This window comes from Alternaria rosae (genome assembly GCF_020736505.1).
Source record: "Alternaria rosae strain MPI-PUGE-AT-0040 chromosome Unknown BKA58scaffold_10, whole genome shotgun sequence".
NCBI lineage: Eukaryota > Fungi > Ascomycota > Dothideomycetes > Pleosporales > Pleosporaceae > Alternaria > Alternaria rosae.
Window position 1 is genome coordinate 387,745 of NW_025763579.1, and position 17,666 is coordinate 405,410.

The following is a 17,666-nucleotide window of genomic DNA, read 5'->3' on the forward strand; positions in this document are numbered from 1 at the left end:
CGAACCCCATGGCTCGGGCCGCGCCGCGGGGTTCAAACTGTGCGGGGAACTACAGATAAGTTCCTTTGAAGGATTGATCAGCGCTCGCGTACTCCAGTCGTTCAATATATGCTCCCTGTTTGTGGTATACGGAGGGGGCTTTGAGGACACCGTGTCGCGACAAGAGATCTCCGTGGGCGGTTCAGTGAAGCGTGGAGATATTTGCAGTCTATCTACTCGTTATACGTACAGGTGACAACACCATGACGCTGTCAGGCTGATATATCGCGAGTCGAATGTAAGATAGTTAGGCTAATGTATCACTCACACCCCTATGTGAAGACAGAGAATATGACGAGAAAGATCTTGTTCTGCTATGTGAAACATGATGTGACCTACCAACGCCGTAAACAAGCATCGTCACTACAAAGCCGCCGCCCCAGTCTCCATTACCATGCCGATAAGATACTCAGAAATGGAATAACCGCCGATGTCTCCGATCGTATCCAAACCCTCCGCAATACTATCAACCCGTGGTCGCGCACTTGTACCACTTGGGATTTGGGTCTTGGAAACACGGCTCCTCGCCAGGCCTTCCAGTCGGTCCCTCATACATGGGTGGATTGGCTGATCCCTTGCAGTCGTCCTCGCTCCTAGTAGTCGTCAGCCACTATTATAACCTCACTTAAAGATGAGTTCAAAGTGCATGTAGTCGTCAGGCAGTGTCATGTTCTCGCACAGGCGCGGTGTCGAAGGATACGTATTCCTCAAAGGGACCTGTACTCACAGATGAAACGAACATTGGCATCCCCCATACAAACTGTAGGCGTACGCGTCTTGGAATCCTGGGATCGTGTAGTTGTAGTAGATTGCAGTACACTCGGAGAATGCGGAAACACTGGCGTAGGTGCTGCTGTTCCGTTCGGTGAGAACATAACCGCAGTTGTATGGCTCTCCGTAGAGTTCGGAGGTGGTTGAGATGGGAGCAGAAAGCGTAATGGGCAAGCTGGAGAGTAAGCTTGTAAGAAAGGTGGCAAGATACATCTTAGCTGTCGATGAGTATTGCTTCAATAAGGATAGGATATGCAACTATTCTTGTTTTGAAGGCGGTTTTGGCGTGCAAAGCAAGACTTGATGGAACAAGAGACCTGAGGGGCTTTCAAGATAGCTCTGGTGTCGCAATTGGATGTACTTGCGTGTATTGATGGCTGAGGTGCATTAACGGAGAGGATGCGAAGCAGACCTAAATACCACATCTGAATCGCGATGAGCTCATCCCGGACATTCTCGCCAGTCGTAACCGAGCTGTCAAAATGCAAGATCCCGTCGTCAGCGTGGCTTTGGTACTCCCTCCCTTGCCTATCATGGACGTTGAGCGTCGCACACATATACCGATTCCATGTCACCTTCGCCATCTTGACGAATGCGCCTACGACGGCGCCCTATCAAGCACGGTAAACACGATCAGGAGCCATATGCGCAATATGTCGGTCAAGCCGAGTTGACGTGTTCGGAAGTGGGAGCAGCCTGACCGCCGAACCGCGCCTCTCCGGTGCGACGCTGGAATGTATTCGAGACAGTAGTAGCATTAGTATGGCGTAATATCTGTGTCGATAACATAGCTTTGGTGTGCTTGGCGCGGTTTGCTACTTCGTCTCTGCCAAAGCGCGATCACCGATTGGATGTCGGCAGCGGTGAGTATAGTTATGGGTGGTACTGCAACGGTATGACGAAAGAGACTGAAAAATAGTAGCGCTTGACGCAGTCGTACCAATCCTTTATGCGGGTGTATTACGAACGAGTTTAGCAGCATCAGGACGAATACAGCCGAAAACGAAAAGCGGTGATATTACAGCGAATGCTGTGTTCTAGATATCAAGAATTGGCGTCGAGAAGACTGGACATGTGCCATTGCGCATAGGCTTGTTTGCGCCAGACCTACGACCAGGTCTTGACGGCGAAAAGGTTGATGTGACGTGACGCGTGGAGTAGACCGTAAAGTAGGCGTGGTCAGGAGAAATGGAAGGAAGACGCATCGAAGTTGGCAAACAATAAGGAGGGGCGGCCTTGGCGTGCACGTGATAGCGCGAGATCTTGACGCGCCAACATATCGACAAAGAGCCAACTCTCTAAGTCAACATCGAAACCCAGCCTGTCAACTTTTCAGAATGAGTCGAGCAAGCATTGAACAAGCCCTCACGGGTCTAATACCCACCTTGAGCGGCCCTCTTCCTCCCGAACTGATAGAATTGGCGCTTTCCCTGCTTACGCGTTCGCGAAGCGTCGCGACCTCCATGAAGCCAGATGAAGAGATCGCGCGACCATACGCATGCGCGCAATTAGCATGTGAAAGGTATGAAGATTTGCATGGCACACCAAATTCTAAGCTGACCTCCGCAGGCTGAAGAAGCGTCTGAACCTTCCCACCATCGCATCACGGCCGCCTTGTCCTCCACGGATATACAAGAAACTATACAACTACCTCAGCAGCGCACTGCCCGACAGCACAACGCCTCGCGAACCAACAACACCACGGAAGCCAACGACCTCAGCGCCCGCATCAGCACGCAACACACCGAAAACGCCGTTGAGCGCGAGGAAAACACCGAGGACTGCAAGGAGGCTTGACGACAACAATGGCGAAGCACCAGAATGGGTCATGCCTACGATTCGCTCCCTGGCTAAAACGTTCGAATTTACCAGTCTTATACCACACGTATACACAGGCGTGGAATCTATCTACCCCCTCCTATCCCGCATGTCCGCCGCCGCCGCCGAAACACCCAGCAAGCGACCAAAACGAACCACAGCCACCACCGATTCCTCTTCAGGAGAAGTGAGCGACACACGCGTTCTCAGCCTCATCGTCGTAGTCTTCCTGCTCGTATACTCGCGCATGAAAGACATCGACGTTTCCATCCAACAATACAACGAATGGCTAGCAAAAGCCGTGAAAGCCGTTCTGGTACTCCCCGCTACTAAGGATATCGGGGATGGTGAGCTACAAGCCAAGATAGAAGAGACGATGAAGATGGCGAAGGAGGAGGGGTGGCTGCAGATGCAGTGGTTCGATAGTGTTAAGCCGCAGGACGAGGGGGAGGAGATGGAAGGTGTGGAGATGGGCGAAGGTGCGGTGGCTAAGGCGAATGGCATGGGGCTTAGATCTGGGGGGAGTGATTATATTGGTTTGGGGACAATGATGCAGGATGCGACTGATTATCTAGGGGAGCGCCAGCAGGAGGATTATACGAGGTGGAGGGCTGAGATTCTGGCGAGAGTGCGCGAGCTTGAGGGAGCCGCGTAGTCGTGGGATGTGGCTAGAATTCGTGATGCAGAATACACGTCACTAAATGTTAATAAGTGTGTACTTCCAAAGGCAGTGTATACTTCTGGCTTATCAATAAATTTGCAGAATACGACACACATTGTAGCCCTTCCAGGATGCCGATGTCATTCAGAAAGAGATTGCAGCAAGTGCTATTAGAGTCTGAGGGTATCCGCACTATGTTCCACGTCCATTCTTACTCATAAAAAGCCCACTGTCTCCCTCTAGCTATGCTCATCCTTCCACGCGCAACACCCAGCTCTAGGCCAACATGGTATGCATGCGAACCATATTTTTCCCGTTATCCCTGACACTGATGACCATGGAACCGATTCGTGCGGTCTCTCTCTTGACGGCAGCGGCATCTCCACCTGGCTTGGTCACGTCGTCCGGCGGTACGTCTTCCATAGTGAAGAACATATGCAAAGAATCGTTAGGACGTTTACTCTTGTACGGTTTTATCGTATCGGTCACAACTACCACATTGGCGATGCGTTTGATCCCGAGTTCGGCTTTGTGTGCTACGAGCAAGTGCGCAGCAGTCGCGCCGATAGGGGAGCCTGGAGACATTCAATGTGAGTATCGAGGTTGGCGGTCAGCTGAAAAGTATGCCGGGAGGTCGTCAAGGATATCCCAGACGTCAAAGGCACTCTTCAAGGGACAATGTATGCTGCAAAAAGTAATCAACTTACCAATTAAGGCTCGAAATTCATCAGTTCCAAGAGAGAAAACGTCACCCGGCCATACCGATAACTGTGCTTTACCCACATTCTTTAAAGCCCGAGCGATCAGAAGATTAGTATCCGTGTTGATGACTTGTTGAGCGCCATAGACGCGGAAGTTCTTGACATCAGGGTTATCACGAACCCAATATCCCCAGAAGACGTCAGACGCGGTCTTGAGTTTAGGAAGCTCTCCAGGGTTTGCTGGTCGACCCCATGACCCCGGCATAATAACGGCATGGCTTGGACTCTCGATGTTCTGAGCAATCATACCTCCACCGTGATTGACAGCGAATTTATAGTACGCGCCTGTTGCCTGGACCGTATCAGCTACGTCCTATCACAATTGAAGGAATGCCTGTTTCATGGCAGTCCGTGACGGCTATACGTGCTGTTAGGTTAGAGGTGACATACAGTATATTCCTTGCCACCAACGTGATACTTCTGGTTTACAATCTCCTCCGCTTCGCCATCTTCATCTTCCGAGTCTTTAGACCTTTCGTCGTAGTGTTGAAGATAGTAGCAGTCATTGGCTCCCTCTTGAGGTTGGCCAGATTCTTCATACATGGATCGTGGATCCAGATTGAGGCCTTGGAACGTCTCTTTAAGCCCGAGCGTTGTGAACTCGCACTCCCAGCTCTTGTCCACCTCTCCTTCGCGCCAGCCCCATGTTCCGAGCTCAGTTCTGAGATCGCCGGTCCATCTGCTCGCTGCAGAAGGCGGCTGTCTATTATCTTGAGAGAGCCACCCAGCGCCTCTATCGGTGGCCTCCATGAAACACATCAAGCGGTTTCCCTTATCCAAGTATTTGTTCCATAGAGCTTTAGTGGCATACACGCCTTTATTGAAGTCATCAGGGGCTCGGGCGTCAAGGGCAGGACTAAACTCGAGAGCATCGAAGTCAGGAGGACTGAATCGAGGAGAAGCCTGTGAGGAATCGACACCCAAGACTTTGGTAACAACAGACCTATCAACATGTCTACCGATTGCCAAGGCAGCGAGCGCGATAGTGCTGGCTAGAGTGATTCGCAACATCATAACTAGAAATTACAGGGTGAGTGGTGGCGTGTTATCGAAGACTGGGTGGAGAGAGGTAGACAAAGTAAGAGTGTTTGTCGCTCGGTATACGCTAACCGTACCCAGCAGTCAAGTGAGTGAAGGAATCATGAGCAGGTGCGAGAACAGATCGCCTTGCTGACGCAAGGCTGTGTGAAATCAGGTCACATCATGGTCAGATATAACATGATTGAAGCGTTGCGGTCATCATGTCCTAAAAGAGATACATCGCAGCATAATCATCAGAAACCACACCTACGAAGCCAATGCTGCCGCCACGCTACGCTTTACTCCTTATACAACTCGGCCGTCCTCACCCTCCCCTCCTCCAGCACCGCCTTCACCATCTCCCCATCCCTCGGAACAAGCCTGACGCCAAAGTTCCTCGGAATAGCCACCAGCGCACTCTTGATAGCGTTGTAATCCACGTAATCCGTATTTGGTGGATTCGTTACACTAGCCTCAATCTTATACAGACCGAGCAAACGGAACAGCGCAGCATAGATGAGTTTGCTTGCTATCAGAGCGCCGGGACAGGATCGGGAGCCAGCGCCGAAGGAGAGGTGAGGGGGGTTGGCGTGGGAAGTTGGTGTGTAGAGGGAAGATGGGGAGGTGGGGGGAGTGAGCCAGCGTTCGGGGTTGAAGGTTGCGGCTGTGGGACCGAAGTAGTCGGTGTCTGCGGGCTGTTAGTTCTTCTGCGAAAGGAGTTTGAGTTGAGTATAGTGGAAGAGAGGCCTACCGTGATTTCCAGCTTGAGCGTTGATCAACACCATCGTCCCCTTCGGTATAACAGCATCTCCCCACCTCACCTCGTTCATCGTCTTACGCGGTAGACTCATGTTACTGACTGTATAATATCTCCCCGCTTCTTTTACAATCGCGTTCAGATAGGGCACAGTTTCTTTCTCAAAGTCCGTTGCCCATGCTTGCTTCAGCGCCGCATCGTCCGGGTACATCTTGCGTATCTCGGCATACGCGCGTTCTTGGTAGATCTGGCCTTCAGGCGTAGACAAAGAACCGATGCAGGAGACTAGCGTACCCGGTATGGTTTCGAAACCGCCAGAGACAAGGGAGAGACAGATGGAACTCACTTCGACACCTGTAAGGCGGGTTTCTTCGTCTTTGAGAATGGCGGCGCTGATACATGGTTTCTCAGTGCCGTTCTTGATCATTTCGCGGACCTTGTCTAGAAGTTCGTTCAGGTACTTGTCTCGTCTTTCGCGTAGCTCTTTCGAACGCCGGTTCTTTTCGTTGTTAGGTAGGTATCGCAGGATGGGGACGTAGTCTTGATAATTCTCCGAAGCGGAGCGGAGGAGCGAGATGGCTGAGCCGACTTCGAGGATCTCACGGAGCAGATCGTCGTAGACTGCGTCCATTCGAATACCGTAGCATAGTGTGAGGGTCGTGTTGAGGGCGTAGCGCTGGATGTACGGTCGGATGCTGACTTCGATATCCCCACCCTTGCTGTCTCGGCTGAGATCTCGAAGGATACAATAAGATTCCAAGTCGAACATGTCGTAGTAATTCTTCATCATGCCCTTGCTCAAGGTAGTCGATGCAGCTTTGCGCTTGTTCCGACAGCTCTCGTCCCATGGCGAACTTCCGATAGTGAATCCCTGTGTCGATGAGATCAAGCCATGGAAGGTATATAGTTTTGGCCGATCGATTAGTCCTTGCGAGTTCGAAACCAAAATCTTCTTGCAGTCTTCAAAGGAGTTGACGATCACGGCGCGTGTGTTGCCCAGTCGAACCTGGAAGACCGAGTTGCCATACTGCCGCCACCACTTCTCGCATACTGTAGCATGGTCATCGCCGAGCTGGGTGAGATGACCTGTGATCGGTAGAGCACCTGGTATCTCTGGTATACCGCGTATGTAAGGGATGTCTGTGCGAGTGAGTACCTAAGTAGCTGTCAACATGGCTGATGATAGCTGGATTCGAATAGAATGAGTACCTTGTACGCTACAAATACAACAGCTGCAACAATTGATACCACTACTATGTGGCCAGAGGGCATATACCTAGCATGAGGTACGATATCCGGAAGATGCTCCATATGAGAATTTGGTGAGACGAATACTTGAAGTCAATAGCAAGTCAAGATATCTGTTAGCAAAGCAATAAAACGGTTACTTATAGATGCCATCGTCCAGGTGTGCGAAGGCACTACCGGCATCCAATGCTTTCATGCATGATCGTGAGGGGTGTATTCGGAAACGTTCCGAAGATAACGGGCTGCTTATCAGTACAGCTCCCACCTTTGAGTTCATTGGAGACCGCGCGACGCGCCGAATCGCCTCTTGGCCAATACGGAAGAAGTCATTAAGAGCCCAGTATCTCTTCCGCGTACAACTACCGAAAGAAGCCGGTGGGTAGATGCAACCGTATGAGATTTGACTGGCATCCTCGACTAAGAAGGTGCCCAGGGAACATACGCGATGAGTTCCAACTCAAGTAGCACAAGCAGGTGTTGTACCTTGGAAATACCATGGATAGTATCACTCATAAGAAACGAGCTACTTCGTACGTGTCTATGTCGTAGTGATCATTGACGCGAGTCGAAAACACCAAAGTCGCGTTGGCCGCTGACTAAGCCAGCTCAGGCATCCTGCTGTTGCGTCATGCAACGCGCTCCTACGCGATTCCTCCCATTCCGCGTAACCATCCTTCTGCCTGAACGCGATTACGCGGCCATGTCTACCTTAAACTCGCAGCACTCATCTCATCTCTGCTATAAAGAGTCGCACATGCGCTTTAATCACCTACTAAAACCGCATTAACCTACTCACCACAGTCACTGTTCCAACGATCCCATCCACTCAGAATGCCAATCACCGAACTCGCCCTCCTCCACCTCACCCCCGGCACGACCCTATCCTCGCTCACCCTCCGCGCCAACCTCTCTCACGCAAAAACCGTCCTGCAAAACTACACAAACCGTACTTTCTACTATCTGCAGCAGATCTCCGATCCGAGCTGCATCTACGTAGTGGGAGAATGGGACTCGCTAGACCAGCACCTGCACGACTTTATTCCTAGCGCAGATAACCAAGCGCTGCTGGAGAGCTTGAAAGATTATATTACTGTGGATTCCAACCTCGAACATCTCGATGTGCCGAATGCGGAGCTGCCCTTGCCTCGGAGTGAGGAGGCACGGGAGAAAGCTGTGAGAGGGGAACTGGTGTGGAGTATTGCTCATTACACTATCAAGGCTGGGAAGCGAGAGGCTTTTGAAGTTGAGTTCAGCGAGATGAAGGAGAAGCTGGATAGGTTTGCTGGGGAGGGCGGACTTGGAGGTGGATGGTGTGTTGGGAAGAAGGAGGGAGAGGATGACGTGTTTGTGACGATTTTTCCGTGGAGGAGTGAGGGAGAGTATGAGCAGTTTGGGAAGTCGAAGGAGGGGAGGGTGTCTGCGGATACCGGGGAGTGTGTTGAAGAGATGAATACTAGACATGTTAGGCTCTTGGATATCTAGCACGTTGACCTAGGGAAGAACTGGGCACCCTAGAGTCTACATTAACGTTGGCTCGCTTACTTTGCACGTGTTGATCTCGATGTAATCTGCAGACCTTTTTAGTATTTCCTTTGTATGAGGTGCTAGTCTTGGTTTGTGTGATTGAGGAACGGGACCGTGGAAATGATAGGCTAAAGAATATGTTGTCGTAGATAGGTAGAACTCAGAAAACACATGGATCTTCTTTACTAAGAGATGATATACAGACTTCCTTTTCCTTCACCACACAATCATATCTGTCGACTTCCTTTTACTGCCCCAAAAGTATCTTCATAGTCTCCACCCCCACCCCCAGCACCTCCTGACTCCGACTCCCCTGCAGCACCCCCTTCAATTCCTCCACCACCCCCCTCTTTTTACACACCTCCACCCCCTCCTTAACATCCACCACACTCCTCAAGCAAACAATCCCCCGATACCTAATCCCTTCATCCTCATCCTTGCACAACCCCACCAACCACTCCACACTCTTATCCTGCTTGAGAAACTCCAGCACCGCAAGATCCACACTCAGCAACATCGCCAGCGCACCCCCAGCCGCCGATCGTGTTGCAGAGTCGTCGACATCCGTCATAGCAAGTAGGAGATGGAGTCGGTGTTTCGCCCGCGGTGAGCCGTCTGCGAAGTTACTAATGCAGACTGGTGAGGCCATGAGGTTACATAGGAGTTCCGTCGCCGCACGGCGGATCATCGTGTTTGAACTAAGCAACAAATCATCAACAACTGTGTCGAAAGACTGGCGGATGATATGGTCTTGCGTATTCCGGTCCAGAGAAGCGAGGTTCGTGAGTGCGAGGAGCGCTTCAAAGGCGTGGAGTTGCCATGTCGAAGACTCTGTGCGTGTGAGTTGGCTGAGGAGGGGTCGGATAGCTGATGCGCTGGGTAGTGCGGCGTTGAAAGCGTGGGAGGGGTTTATGCTAATCAAGAGCCGGGAGAGGGCTTGGGCTGTTGTGGGGAGGGCGGCGGGCGGGAAGGGCGTGGTGCCGGTTGTTGAGAGGTCATTTGTACTAGATATGTGGTCGTGGATTTGGATGAGGAGTTTCACCGCGCCTTGTTGCGCCATTGTGCCGCGAGACTTTGTGTCTTTGGAGAGGGAGAGCAGGATCAGACTGCTTTGGGTGAGGATGGATGGAGAGCCTTTCTTGCAGACTTGTACCAGGAGAGGGACGACGCCCGCGTCTAGCACGCGTTTGCAGCGTATGGCGACGTCTTCGTCGTTGAGGAGGACGTGGGGGGTCGATGGCTTTTGCACATTGGCGTAGGCTTTGAGTTGGGCCATGCGTTTTTCTTCTTCTGATTGTAGGGGCAGGTATTGTGTGATGTTGACGAAGATTGTCAGGCCGCCGAATACGATGTTCTTGGGTGATGAAGGGTCGCTCATGGTTTCAATGAGGCGTTTGAGAAACTTGGGCGACTTGGAGAGGTCTTCTCGTACTTTGGGTTGGAGCGAGGCGTAGGCGAGTCCTTCGACTGAGTCTTGCTTTGAGGATGTGTCGCCACCTATGACCATGGACTTGAAGCTGGCGATCAGGTCGCTTTGATCTACCTTTTCCGCCCTCACGATTCTTGGTGCATCTTCAGACGGCTGCTCTTCGCCTAGCTTGACGAGTACGAGCGCGGCCAAGTTGGCACGCTTCTTGTTCTGGCTTTCTGCAACAACGTCTTCCAACCATTCTCTGCAGTTCTTGCTGATCGCCTCTCGACAGTTCTTGTCGACACATGCAGCGCTGATCAGCTCTAAAGTCGCCTGTTCAAGATTGTGCGACTTCTTGCTCTGAACTCTTGACACCAACGTGCTGACAAAGCCATCTGTGAGGAAGAGCGCAGCAGCAGCACTGACAGCTACCGGAAATATAGCCGCAGCCGCCGAAAAAGCGATGACCAGATCATTCGCTTCCCCCTTCTTCGTCCGGTGCGTAACAAACTTCGAGATCAACTCGCTAGCAGTCTCCGGCGCAAGCTCAAACAGCTTGATACTCGCCAGAGTGGCCTGACTACGCAGACTAGCAGGCAGTCTGATATCAAGCGACGTGAGGATAACGTCGAAACTATCCGCATCGATGATACCTTTAAGATGCTCCGCGTAATGAGCAAGTAGCTGCGCAATACCCTTCATCGCCCTTTCTGGGTGCTCAAGCGCTTCCTCCATCATCATCGCCAAACTGAGCATGAAGATGTCTCTATGCCCCGTCTTGAAAGATTCGTCGTCGGGCCAGAGCGCTCGGTTGAGCAGGACCTTGAGTAGACCGTCGATGGAGTCGTCGCCGCGCTCAAACATCTCGTAGTAAATTCGTGTCGGCTGCTCGCGGACGGCTTTGGCGAGCCACATCTGTGCTCCAGGGTTCTGGAGTAGTTCGCCTGAGACCTGGTCGAGGATGTCGTCTTCGCCTTTGAAGTCGAAGAGGATGGCCATTGCTTGTTCTGCTTCGTTCTGCTTCAGACCGTGCGATCGTATTGCTTTGAGTGCCTTTTCGCCATCGTGTTCGTCTTTGCTGCGTACCCAAGCTCGACAGTGGCCTAGGAGTTCGCTCTTGTTTTCCTCTTCTTTCAGCGCAATCCATGCTTCTTTGATCCGCGGATGCTCGGGTGCGATTGTACTAGCTTCACGCAGGTACCGAGCTGCAACGGTTAAATCGCCTGACTTGGTGCTCTCGCTTGCCTTCTCGGCAAGTTGCACCGCTCTGTCTTCTTCGGATGTGGAGGCCATTGTTGATTGTTTGATGGACGAAGACCGATCTAAGTGACAGCCATGTGGGTTTATGGATGCCCACGTGTCACGGGGCCTGGATCGTTTTGATGCACGCCGCACGGGCCTCAGCGGAGAAGTTTAGTGGAGCGCGGGGGATGCTGATCACCTCTACACTAGAAGCAACCTTGGAACTACACCTCTGATAATACATCAGCTCTATGAACCATAGATCGTACGTGCTCTCTATTTGAACTTACAAAAGACCTCGAGGAAAGAGACTTCCACCTCCGCCCGTCCTCCACCCCGCCGCCTCCCCTCCGCTTCTCCCACCCACCCTTTGATATTAGTCACGGGTGACTTGTTGTAAGGCATCATCACTCACTTCAAATGCACTTGGAACGCGATGTTTGAAAAGTATAGTTCAATACCAAATTCTCCTCATCCCGTCATTAAAAAGATCTAATCCCCGCTTTCCCGCAGTGAAGCGTGCGAGGTCTAAAAATATATACCCACGCCCAGAAGATGCTCAAGTACTAAATGCTTTGCGATGAAAACAATGAGACCGCCCATAACACCCTGAGAGTGTCGTTCAAAACGCCCTACCAAAACGCTATGCAAAAAGTGTGTCCAACCCCCGCAATTCCAAACTCATAAATTCTGATGCACCACACCCACCACCCCTACTTCCCCTCATCGACCGCCGTATCCGCCCTCTTCCTCTGAATAACCCCGAGGAACAACAGCCTTTCCCAAACATCATCCTTAACAAGCACTCTCGTCTTATCAAACGGCAGCCCATCCAACTCCCTCAGACTCCTACAAAGATTCGCCAGCATCATCTCCGTAACCCTACGCCTAATCCGGGTTTCGTAGTCCAATCTTTGCAAGTGCTGGACATCAGCTTCGACTTCGCCCTCAGGGAGCACGAAGCGATTGGTGAGTTGCTCGTCGGAGGGTTTCTGCCGGAGAGACAGGATGCGGTTTTCGCAGGTGGGCGCGTAGAAGCGGAGGGTGAGCGGGTTGTCGCGCCAGTCGAGGGCGGAGAGGGTGGCGAGTTTGCCGAGGACCATGGCGTTGGCGCGAAGGCGCTCGAGTTTGTTGCCGGCGAGGAGGAGGGTGCTGAGGCGTTTGATGTTGAGGAGGGGGCGTAGGTCGGTGAGCGAGTTGAAGTTGAGGTTTATGGAGCGGATGTTGGGGGTTAGCTGCCCGAAGTTGTCGGGGAGTTCTTTCAGGCCCATGGAAGCTAGTTCTAGGCGTTGGAGACTGAGTAGGTGTGAAGATATCTGTAGGCCGTAGGTTGGGTTGAGGGAGAGGTAGAGGTTGCGGACTTCGGTGTTTCTGACTAGGTTGCTTGCGCACATTTCCATGTCGGATTCGGAGTTTAGGATTTGTTCGCGGGCGGAGAAGGTCCGGAGGTGGCGGAGATGTTCTAGCCCAGATACTTGCGTCAGGCAGTTGCCGTCGACGTAGAGAGATTCGAGCTTGGGGAAGTACTGATCGACGTCGAGGAGCGTGGTTCCGTTTCGGCACATCCGGATCGATCGTAGGAATCTGCATGGCTTCAGAGGCCCATCAAGAAGAGGAAACTCTTCGATTTCGTTGTCATCTTCTCGGAGTTAGTCATGGTCGAACGAGCGTAGCAAGAAGAGACATACCAAGGTTGAGATGCTGAAGCTGGGGCAGGCAATGCAGATTCCGCACTTCAAGCAATCGGTTCTTGCGCATATCCAAGTCTGTGAGAGATTTTCTACCACATGAATTAGCAAAGAGCAAAGCAGGATAGAGTTCATGTATACTTACAGATTCGTTCGGGTGAAGTCAACCATGTCGATCTCGTTACCGCGAACACTCAGCTCCATCAGGCCATCGAGATGTAGAATGCCTTGGAGAGACTTGATCTTGTTGTTGTCGGCCTTGAGAATTCGGAGATGCACCAGCTCAGCGAGACCGTCCAACCTATCGATGTCGTTGCCAGAAATATCAAGGTGCTGAAGGTTGACGAGTGCCGTCCAGGAGGTAAGTCCGTTCAGGCAGTTGTTTTGTACTTGTAGTCGCCGCATAGTGTAGGGGATACCTTCAACCTGATTGATCTTGTTGTCCGAAACATCGAGCTCTTCGAGTGAGTAGCAGAGCTCATCAAGGCGGTGTAAGCTGTTGAGATCCTTCTTCCGAAGATTGACGCTGCGAAGATCTTCCCAGTACGGCTCATCAGGCTCCACGTCTTGCAGCGCCTTGACGAGCTCCGCAGTACCCTGTGCATAGCGGTCCTCCAGGGCCTTGGAAAATCGACTCCCGTTGTGCTTTACGACAACTCGATCCGGAAGGTCAAACTCGTCGATCTGGTTGAGGGTGAACTCGGGGAGATCGCTGAGCATGAATGTAACATCCTTGACAGGTGATGACGGTGCGGCCACAAGTGTGTCTCGTCGTTCATGTCTAAGCGGAGGCGCGACGTTCATTGACAGCTGCATTCGATAGTTCTTTGACGGGGCATCGTCCAAAATCGACAGATCGCCATCTCCGTTGAAAACTGGCAAACGACTGGGCCGCCCATGCGATACAATACGGGTACCGTTCGTCTGTTCCCAAGCAGATTGTTTCTTTTCTGACCTCTGCTGCGCACTTGATGGTCCCCATTGATTTTGGCGGCGCTGTGGTGGTGCGCTTTCGGAATGCTGGTCCCGCGTAGGAGCCTCATGCTCAGCGATCGAAATAGTAACGTTGCGCACTCGCGGACGTTGCACACTTGCAGGAGCATGGTCTCTTCCTTCAAAGTACTGGATCTCATGTTCGATGCCATCTTCCTCCGACTCTGGTATGGCATATGTTGTAGGTGCATGAGGCATCTTATGTGTACTGTAGTTTCGCGGAGCTTGCGTGCTCCAAGAAGTGGCCCGTGTGTCAGTCTTAGGGAAGCTCCACCCAAAGTTAGAGGCCTTGGAAGGAGCCGAGCTTGTATCTGTGTAAGCGACACCTTTGCCTTCACGGGTCACTGGACGCGAGTCTTCTTCGACTCCGGGTCTTTCTGTGTCCTCAAGAATGGTTTCTGCTGTAGGCTGAAGGCGAACTGGAGACCCTGCTTTGTTGTCCTGGTCATGGGTATCTTCCACTGTCAGATCGGGAATGTTGCCAAAGGGATCATCTTCGCTGGCGTTCATGCCACTTGGCTCGTCCTCCAGTAGGTGTTGTTGTCTGGAAGGGCTCTTCTGACGGACCCAGATATTTTTGTCGCGATCAAAGCTCATTCCGGCTACCTGCTGAGGGATCAGATGCGCGACGGCTTCGGGTGCAAGGGTCGCGACACACTCGGAACGGCGTGATGCGTTTGTGACAATTGTATTTCCGAATGATGAAGCTGTTGACAGAAGTGTGTTATTTCCGCGAGGCTGAGAGCTGGGCCGCTCTTCGCTATCGGCCCGGTGCCTATTGGGATTGTCGGTGATCCGGATATCATCTTGCTCAACCACCACACTTTCGTCTTCCGGCGTCGCAGATCCTCTGAGACGTGATACTCGTATGGAATTCACTGAAGAGTTCAAGAATGTATCGTTCTCGTGCTCTTGGTACTTGCGGAGGTGGTCCATAATATCCGCATCCATGCGTTGCGTTCTTTGGTCCTGCCAGGAGGACTGTCGGCCCTCTTTGCTTGGAGGCCTCTCAAATGTTAACATACTAGAAGGATGGTCGTTGACTTCCTCGAGCAGCTGCGTCTCGGCTTCCGTCTCCTCCAGGCTGCCCAAACCGCTAGTTGGCCTACCCTTGGTGCGGATGAAGTCCATGATCTTGAGGGCTTCGTCGAGGAAATCCTGTGTTGTGACAGATCGTTTGCGGTTCTTATCGCGTATGTTGGGCTGTCTCTTCAAGGTAAAAGCGGCAATCTGATTGGCAACTGCCTTTGCCCGATCTCGTTCTGAGTCAGTATCTGACATGATTGACGAGTCTAGGTGTTCGCGGATGGTGTTGAGCTTCGGTGACGACAGGATGAATGCTTCAGTAGCTTCCATAATCTCTGCTTGTATCTCCTCTCGCCTCCGTTGACTAGGCGTAGGGTTCCGAGGTCTCAGTATGTGTCTGCGTGCCAGTGTTTCTGAATCGGCAATCTTCTTCGAGGGGTCTTGGCCAGCTTCCTGTCGTGTACGTCCAACAACGGCTTGTATGGCTGCGTGCGAGCGTTGTACTGTGCCCTGCTCAGCGTCACTAGCCGCATTCTCGTCGTCTTCATCCTCATCCACGGCGGTTATCGTCCTTCTACGCTTGGGCGTCGGGTTCTTGAAAGGAGATGTCGGACCTCTCTTCCCATCTGCGTACTCGTGCACGATTTCTGAGAAGGATTCTGGCTCAGGCTCAGAGACCTTTCGGTGTGGTACGAACTTTGGCCGACTAGCACTAACATTCCTAGAAGAATTCCTTGTATGGCTAGACAGGTGCCTCTTGGCCTTTGAAGGTTCCACCTTGCCTGGTGATTCGTCAAGCTGGAACTTGAATGGTTGACGACTGCCCGGGGGTGCGATGTCTGTAGAAGGCGAAGCATCGGGTGCGCTATCGTCGTGTGCATCGTAGTCATCGTCAGAACATATCGCCGAATAGTCGCCGGAGTACTCGTATTGGTTTAGTTGACCTTGACCGAAAGACACAACTCTGGAGGGTAGTTGTGACTGATCCTGATCGAGGTTCTGGAAGCTTTTCTCTTCTACAGAAGTCAATCTCGATTGCTTCGGCGCCGCCTTGGTTGACTCTATTGTGCCCTCTTTGACACTAGGGGCTTTCACGCTGGAAGCTTTCTCGGACTTGTACTCCAACTGACTAAGTCGTCGCTGTATCCGGTTGCTAGTGAATGTGTCGTGTGCATCGAAGAGTTTTAAAGGACTTCCAGAGCCCTTTGCGCGATCCGGGCTGAGGAATTGTTCGCGCCGACGATGTGGAGTCGTTGGGTTGTTGGTCTTCAATGCTGGGGGAGGAGTAGGGTGCTTCGCGGTGGTGCTAGACTGGGCCGTGCCAGCACGGCTGCTAGACGGTCGTGCTCCAGCTACTCTTTCGGGCGATGGGCTGAGTGGTTTCCGATGGAATGATCCATCTCTAGAGTATCCGCCTCTTCGGAGCTCCACATTGCGATGGACCTCGCCCATGTCTGGGGTACCGGCGGGGAGGCCTTCCGGTAGCGATTCGTCCTGTAGCCTGGCGAAGGATGAGTCTTCGCGACTGTGTCCTAGAGCACTCTCCTCGTGCTCAGTCTCGTACTGTTCTGGTGGCGGCGATCCAATCTGGCGTAGGCGGTTGGCAAGCTCGGATCCTCGGAAATTGGGAACAGGCTTCGCAGCCTGGCTGACCTTCATGTTGGCGGTCATGGTGAGATAGACCGGACTGAAGTTCTCGTTCTCGTATTCTATCTGGCCGCTGACGGTTCGAACAGGATCGCTTGGTGGTGGCATGAGGTTTGTGGTGCATTCTGACGATCCCTCTTCGTGCACTGTTCCGTCTTGAGAAGGTCCCTCCTGGTCTGTTTGTTGTTGTTGCTCGTCCAGTCTGGCGTCCTCGTCTTGTTCCGTCTGCTGCGCGTTGGGTCGCGATTTGGGCCATGGCGGCGGACTCGACGGCAACGGCACGGCACTCAGGCTCTTCAGCAGTCCGAGCCTGCGCTTTGGCTGCGCAGAGTCGTCGGATGCGCCTGGAGCCGGCCTCTGGAAGATGTTCTCGAGACCCGTGGGGCCGAACAGGTCGGTCTGGTTGCCGTAGCCGACTTCGCCGTTGACGAGCCTGCGCCTCCACTCGGGCGTGTCCTGGGACCCTTGCACTTTCGTTGGTGATCTTGCGACGGTGTGGTGTGCTACTGTTCCAAATTGCATGCCTGAGCCTTGCGACATGGAAAAGGACGAATACGAGGCGCGACGCGGGGGCTCGACGTGTGACGCGTTGGGCGACGACGGGGCGGGGGGCACGTTGATGTCGCTGAGGCTGCGCTCGAGGAGGGCATTTCGCTGCTTGGGCGGGCGCAGCTCTTTCGCGATGCTGCGCACTTGGATCTCGGAGAAGGAGCCTGAGGACTGCCGCATGCGGGGAAGACGGCTGCGGGCTTTCGCCGACGCGCTCTGGGGCGTTTTAGTCGCTGGCGGGCTTTGGGCATTGTGGGCGACTGTGTCGGGCGAGGGCTGGTCAACCCACTCCTCGGACAGGCCCTCGAGGTAGGCGAGGGTGTTGGTGGCCATGGTGGTGGTGGTTGTCTCGCGTAGGCCGGGTGGCCGTGATGTCTCGGAAGGGTGACGCTGAAGATGCGGTGAGAGGGAAACTTGTTGGCGAGTCCCCATGCGCGTCGAAAGAATGCTATGCTAGCGCAAACGGCATTGCTTCTGCAGCGGCGGTCTCAATGGCGCAGGAAAGGTGCTG

At 52.8% G+C, this 17,666-nt stretch overlaps 7 protein-coding genes across 7 annotated transcripts; 2 read left to right on the forward strand and 5 right to left on the reverse strand.

Moving 5' to 3' along the window:
• Positions 1-397: 397 nt before the first annotated feature.
• On the reverse strand, positions 398-1,134 carry BKA58DRAFT_39194 (uncharacterized protein). The gene is made up of 2 exons (XM_046170961.1): positions 767-1,134; positions 398-632 (listed from the first exon to the last, which is right to left on the reverse strand). Exons 1-2 carry the CDS (start codon positions 1,021-1,023, stop codon positions 506-508), a joined length of 384 nt encoding a protein of 127 aa, XP_046021189.1. The 5' UTR covers positions 1,024-1,134; the 3' UTR covers positions 398-505.
• A 972-nt stretch (positions 1,135-2,106) lies between these two features.
• On the forward strand, positions 2,107-3,429 carry BKA58DRAFT_39222 (origin recognition complex, subunit 6). The gene is made up of 2 exons (XM_046170987.1): positions 2,107-2,332; positions 2,380-3,429. The coding sequence occupies exons 1-2, from the start codon at positions 2,148-2,150 to the stop codon at positions 3,281-3,283; spliced, it is 1,089 nt and encodes a 362-aa protein (XP_046021190.1). The 5' UTR covers positions 2,107-2,147; the 3' UTR covers positions 3,284-3,429.
• A 136-nt stretch (positions 3,430-3,565) lies between these two features.
• Positions 3,566-5,061, reverse strand: BKA58DRAFT_323113 (uncharacterized protein; the record flags this gene model as incomplete). The annotated part of the gene is made up of 3 exons (XM_046167899.1): positions 3,566-3,864; positions 3,997-4,342; positions 4,441-5,061. The coding sequence occupies 3 exons, from the start codon at positions 5,059-5,061 to the stop codon at positions 3,566-3,568; spliced, it is 1,266 nt and encodes a 421-aa protein (XP_046021191.1).
• Positions 5,062-5,158: 97 nt separating this feature from the next.
• Positions 5,159-7,138, reverse strand: BKA58DRAFT_448463 (cytochrome P450; the record flags this gene model as incomplete). Its single annotated transcript, XM_046174281.1, has 3 exons — positions 5,159-5,758; positions 5,822-6,983; positions 7,037-7,138. The coding sequence occupies 3 exons, from the start codon at positions 7,136-7,138 to the stop codon at positions 5,370-5,372; spliced, it is 1,653 nt and encodes a 550-aa protein (XP_046021192.1). The 3' UTR covers positions 5,159-5,369.
• A 547-nt stretch (positions 7,139-7,685) lies between these two features.
• BKA58DRAFT_39266 (uncharacterized protein) lies at positions 7,686-8,701 on the forward strand. The gene has a single exon (XM_046171023.1). It carries the CDS (start codon positions 7,907-7,909, stop codon positions 8,555-8,557), a length of 651 nt encoding a protein of 216 aa, XP_046021193.1. The 5' UTR covers positions 7,686-7,906; the 3' UTR covers positions 8,558-8,701.
• On the reverse strand, positions 8,397-11,663 carry BKA58DRAFT_39255 (myosin-binding striated muscle assembly central-domain-containing protein). Its single transcript, XM_046171011.1, has 2 exons — positions 11,543-11,663; positions 8,397-11,484 (listed from the first exon to the last, which is right to left on the reverse strand). Exon 2 carries the CDS (start codon positions 11,301-11,303, stop codon positions 8,847-8,849), a length of 2,457 nt encoding a protein of 818 aa, XP_046021194.1. The 5' UTR covers positions 11,304-11,484; positions 11,543-11,663; the 3' UTR covers positions 8,397-8,846.
• Positions 11,664-11,689: 26 nt separating this feature from the next.
• On the reverse strand, positions 11,690-17,161 carry BKA58DRAFT_392114 (uncharacterized protein). Its single transcript, XM_046170978.1, has 3 exons — positions 13,086-17,161; positions 12,941-13,032; positions 11,690-12,891 (listed from the first exon to the last, which is right to left on the reverse strand). Exons 1-3 carry the CDS (start codon positions 17,144-17,146, stop codon positions 11,966-11,968), a joined length of 5,079 nt encoding a protein of 1,692 aa, XP_046021195.1. The 5' UTR covers positions 17,147-17,161; the 3' UTR covers positions 11,690-11,965.
• Positions 17,162-17,666: the final 505 nt, after the last annotated feature.

What these genes read in the sequence shown, in the direction of transcription:
- BKA58DRAFT_39266 (XM_046171023.1), top strand. Translation starts at nt 7,907, where the DNA reads ATGCCAATCACCGAACTCGCCCTCCTCCACCTCACCCCCGGCACGACC.
- BKA58DRAFT_39255 (XM_046171011.1), bottom strand. Translation starts at nt 11,303, where the DNA reads ATGGCCTCCACATCCGAAGAAGACAGAGCGGTGCAACTTGCCGAGAAG.
- BKA58DRAFT_39222 (XM_046170987.1), top strand. Translation starts at nt 2,148, where the DNA reads ATGAGTCGAGCAAGCATTGAACAAGCCCTCACGGGTCTAATACCCACC. An exon ending in GCGCAATTAGCATGTGAAAG is followed by an intron (nt 2,333 to 2,379) that starts GTATGAAGATTT and finishes TGACCTCCGCAG; the next exon opens with GCTGAAGAAGCGTCTGAACC.
- BKA58DRAFT_392114 (XM_046170978.1), bottom strand. Translation starts at nt 17,146, where the DNA reads ATGTCGCAAGGCTCAGGCATGCAATTTGGAACAGTAGCACACCACACC. An exon ending in GACTTCACCCGAACGAATCT is followed by an intron (nt 13,033 to 13,085) that starts GTAAGTATACAT and finishes TTCATGTGGTAG; the next exon opens with AAAATCTCTCACAGACTTGG. An exon ending in GCTTCAGCATCTCAACCTTG is followed by an intron (nt 12,892 to 12,940) that starts GTATGTCTCTTC and finishes AACTCCGAGAAG; the next exon opens with ATGACAACGAAATCGAAGAG.
- BKA58DRAFT_39194 (XM_046170961.1), bottom strand. Translation starts at nt 1,023, where the DNA reads ATGTATCTTGCCACCTTTCTTACAAGCTTACTCTCCAGCTTGCCCATT. An exon ending in TGCCAATGTTCGTTTCATCT is followed by an intron (nt 633 to 766) that starts GTGAGTACAGGT and finishes GACGACTACTAG; the next exon opens with GAGCGAGGACGACTGCAAGG.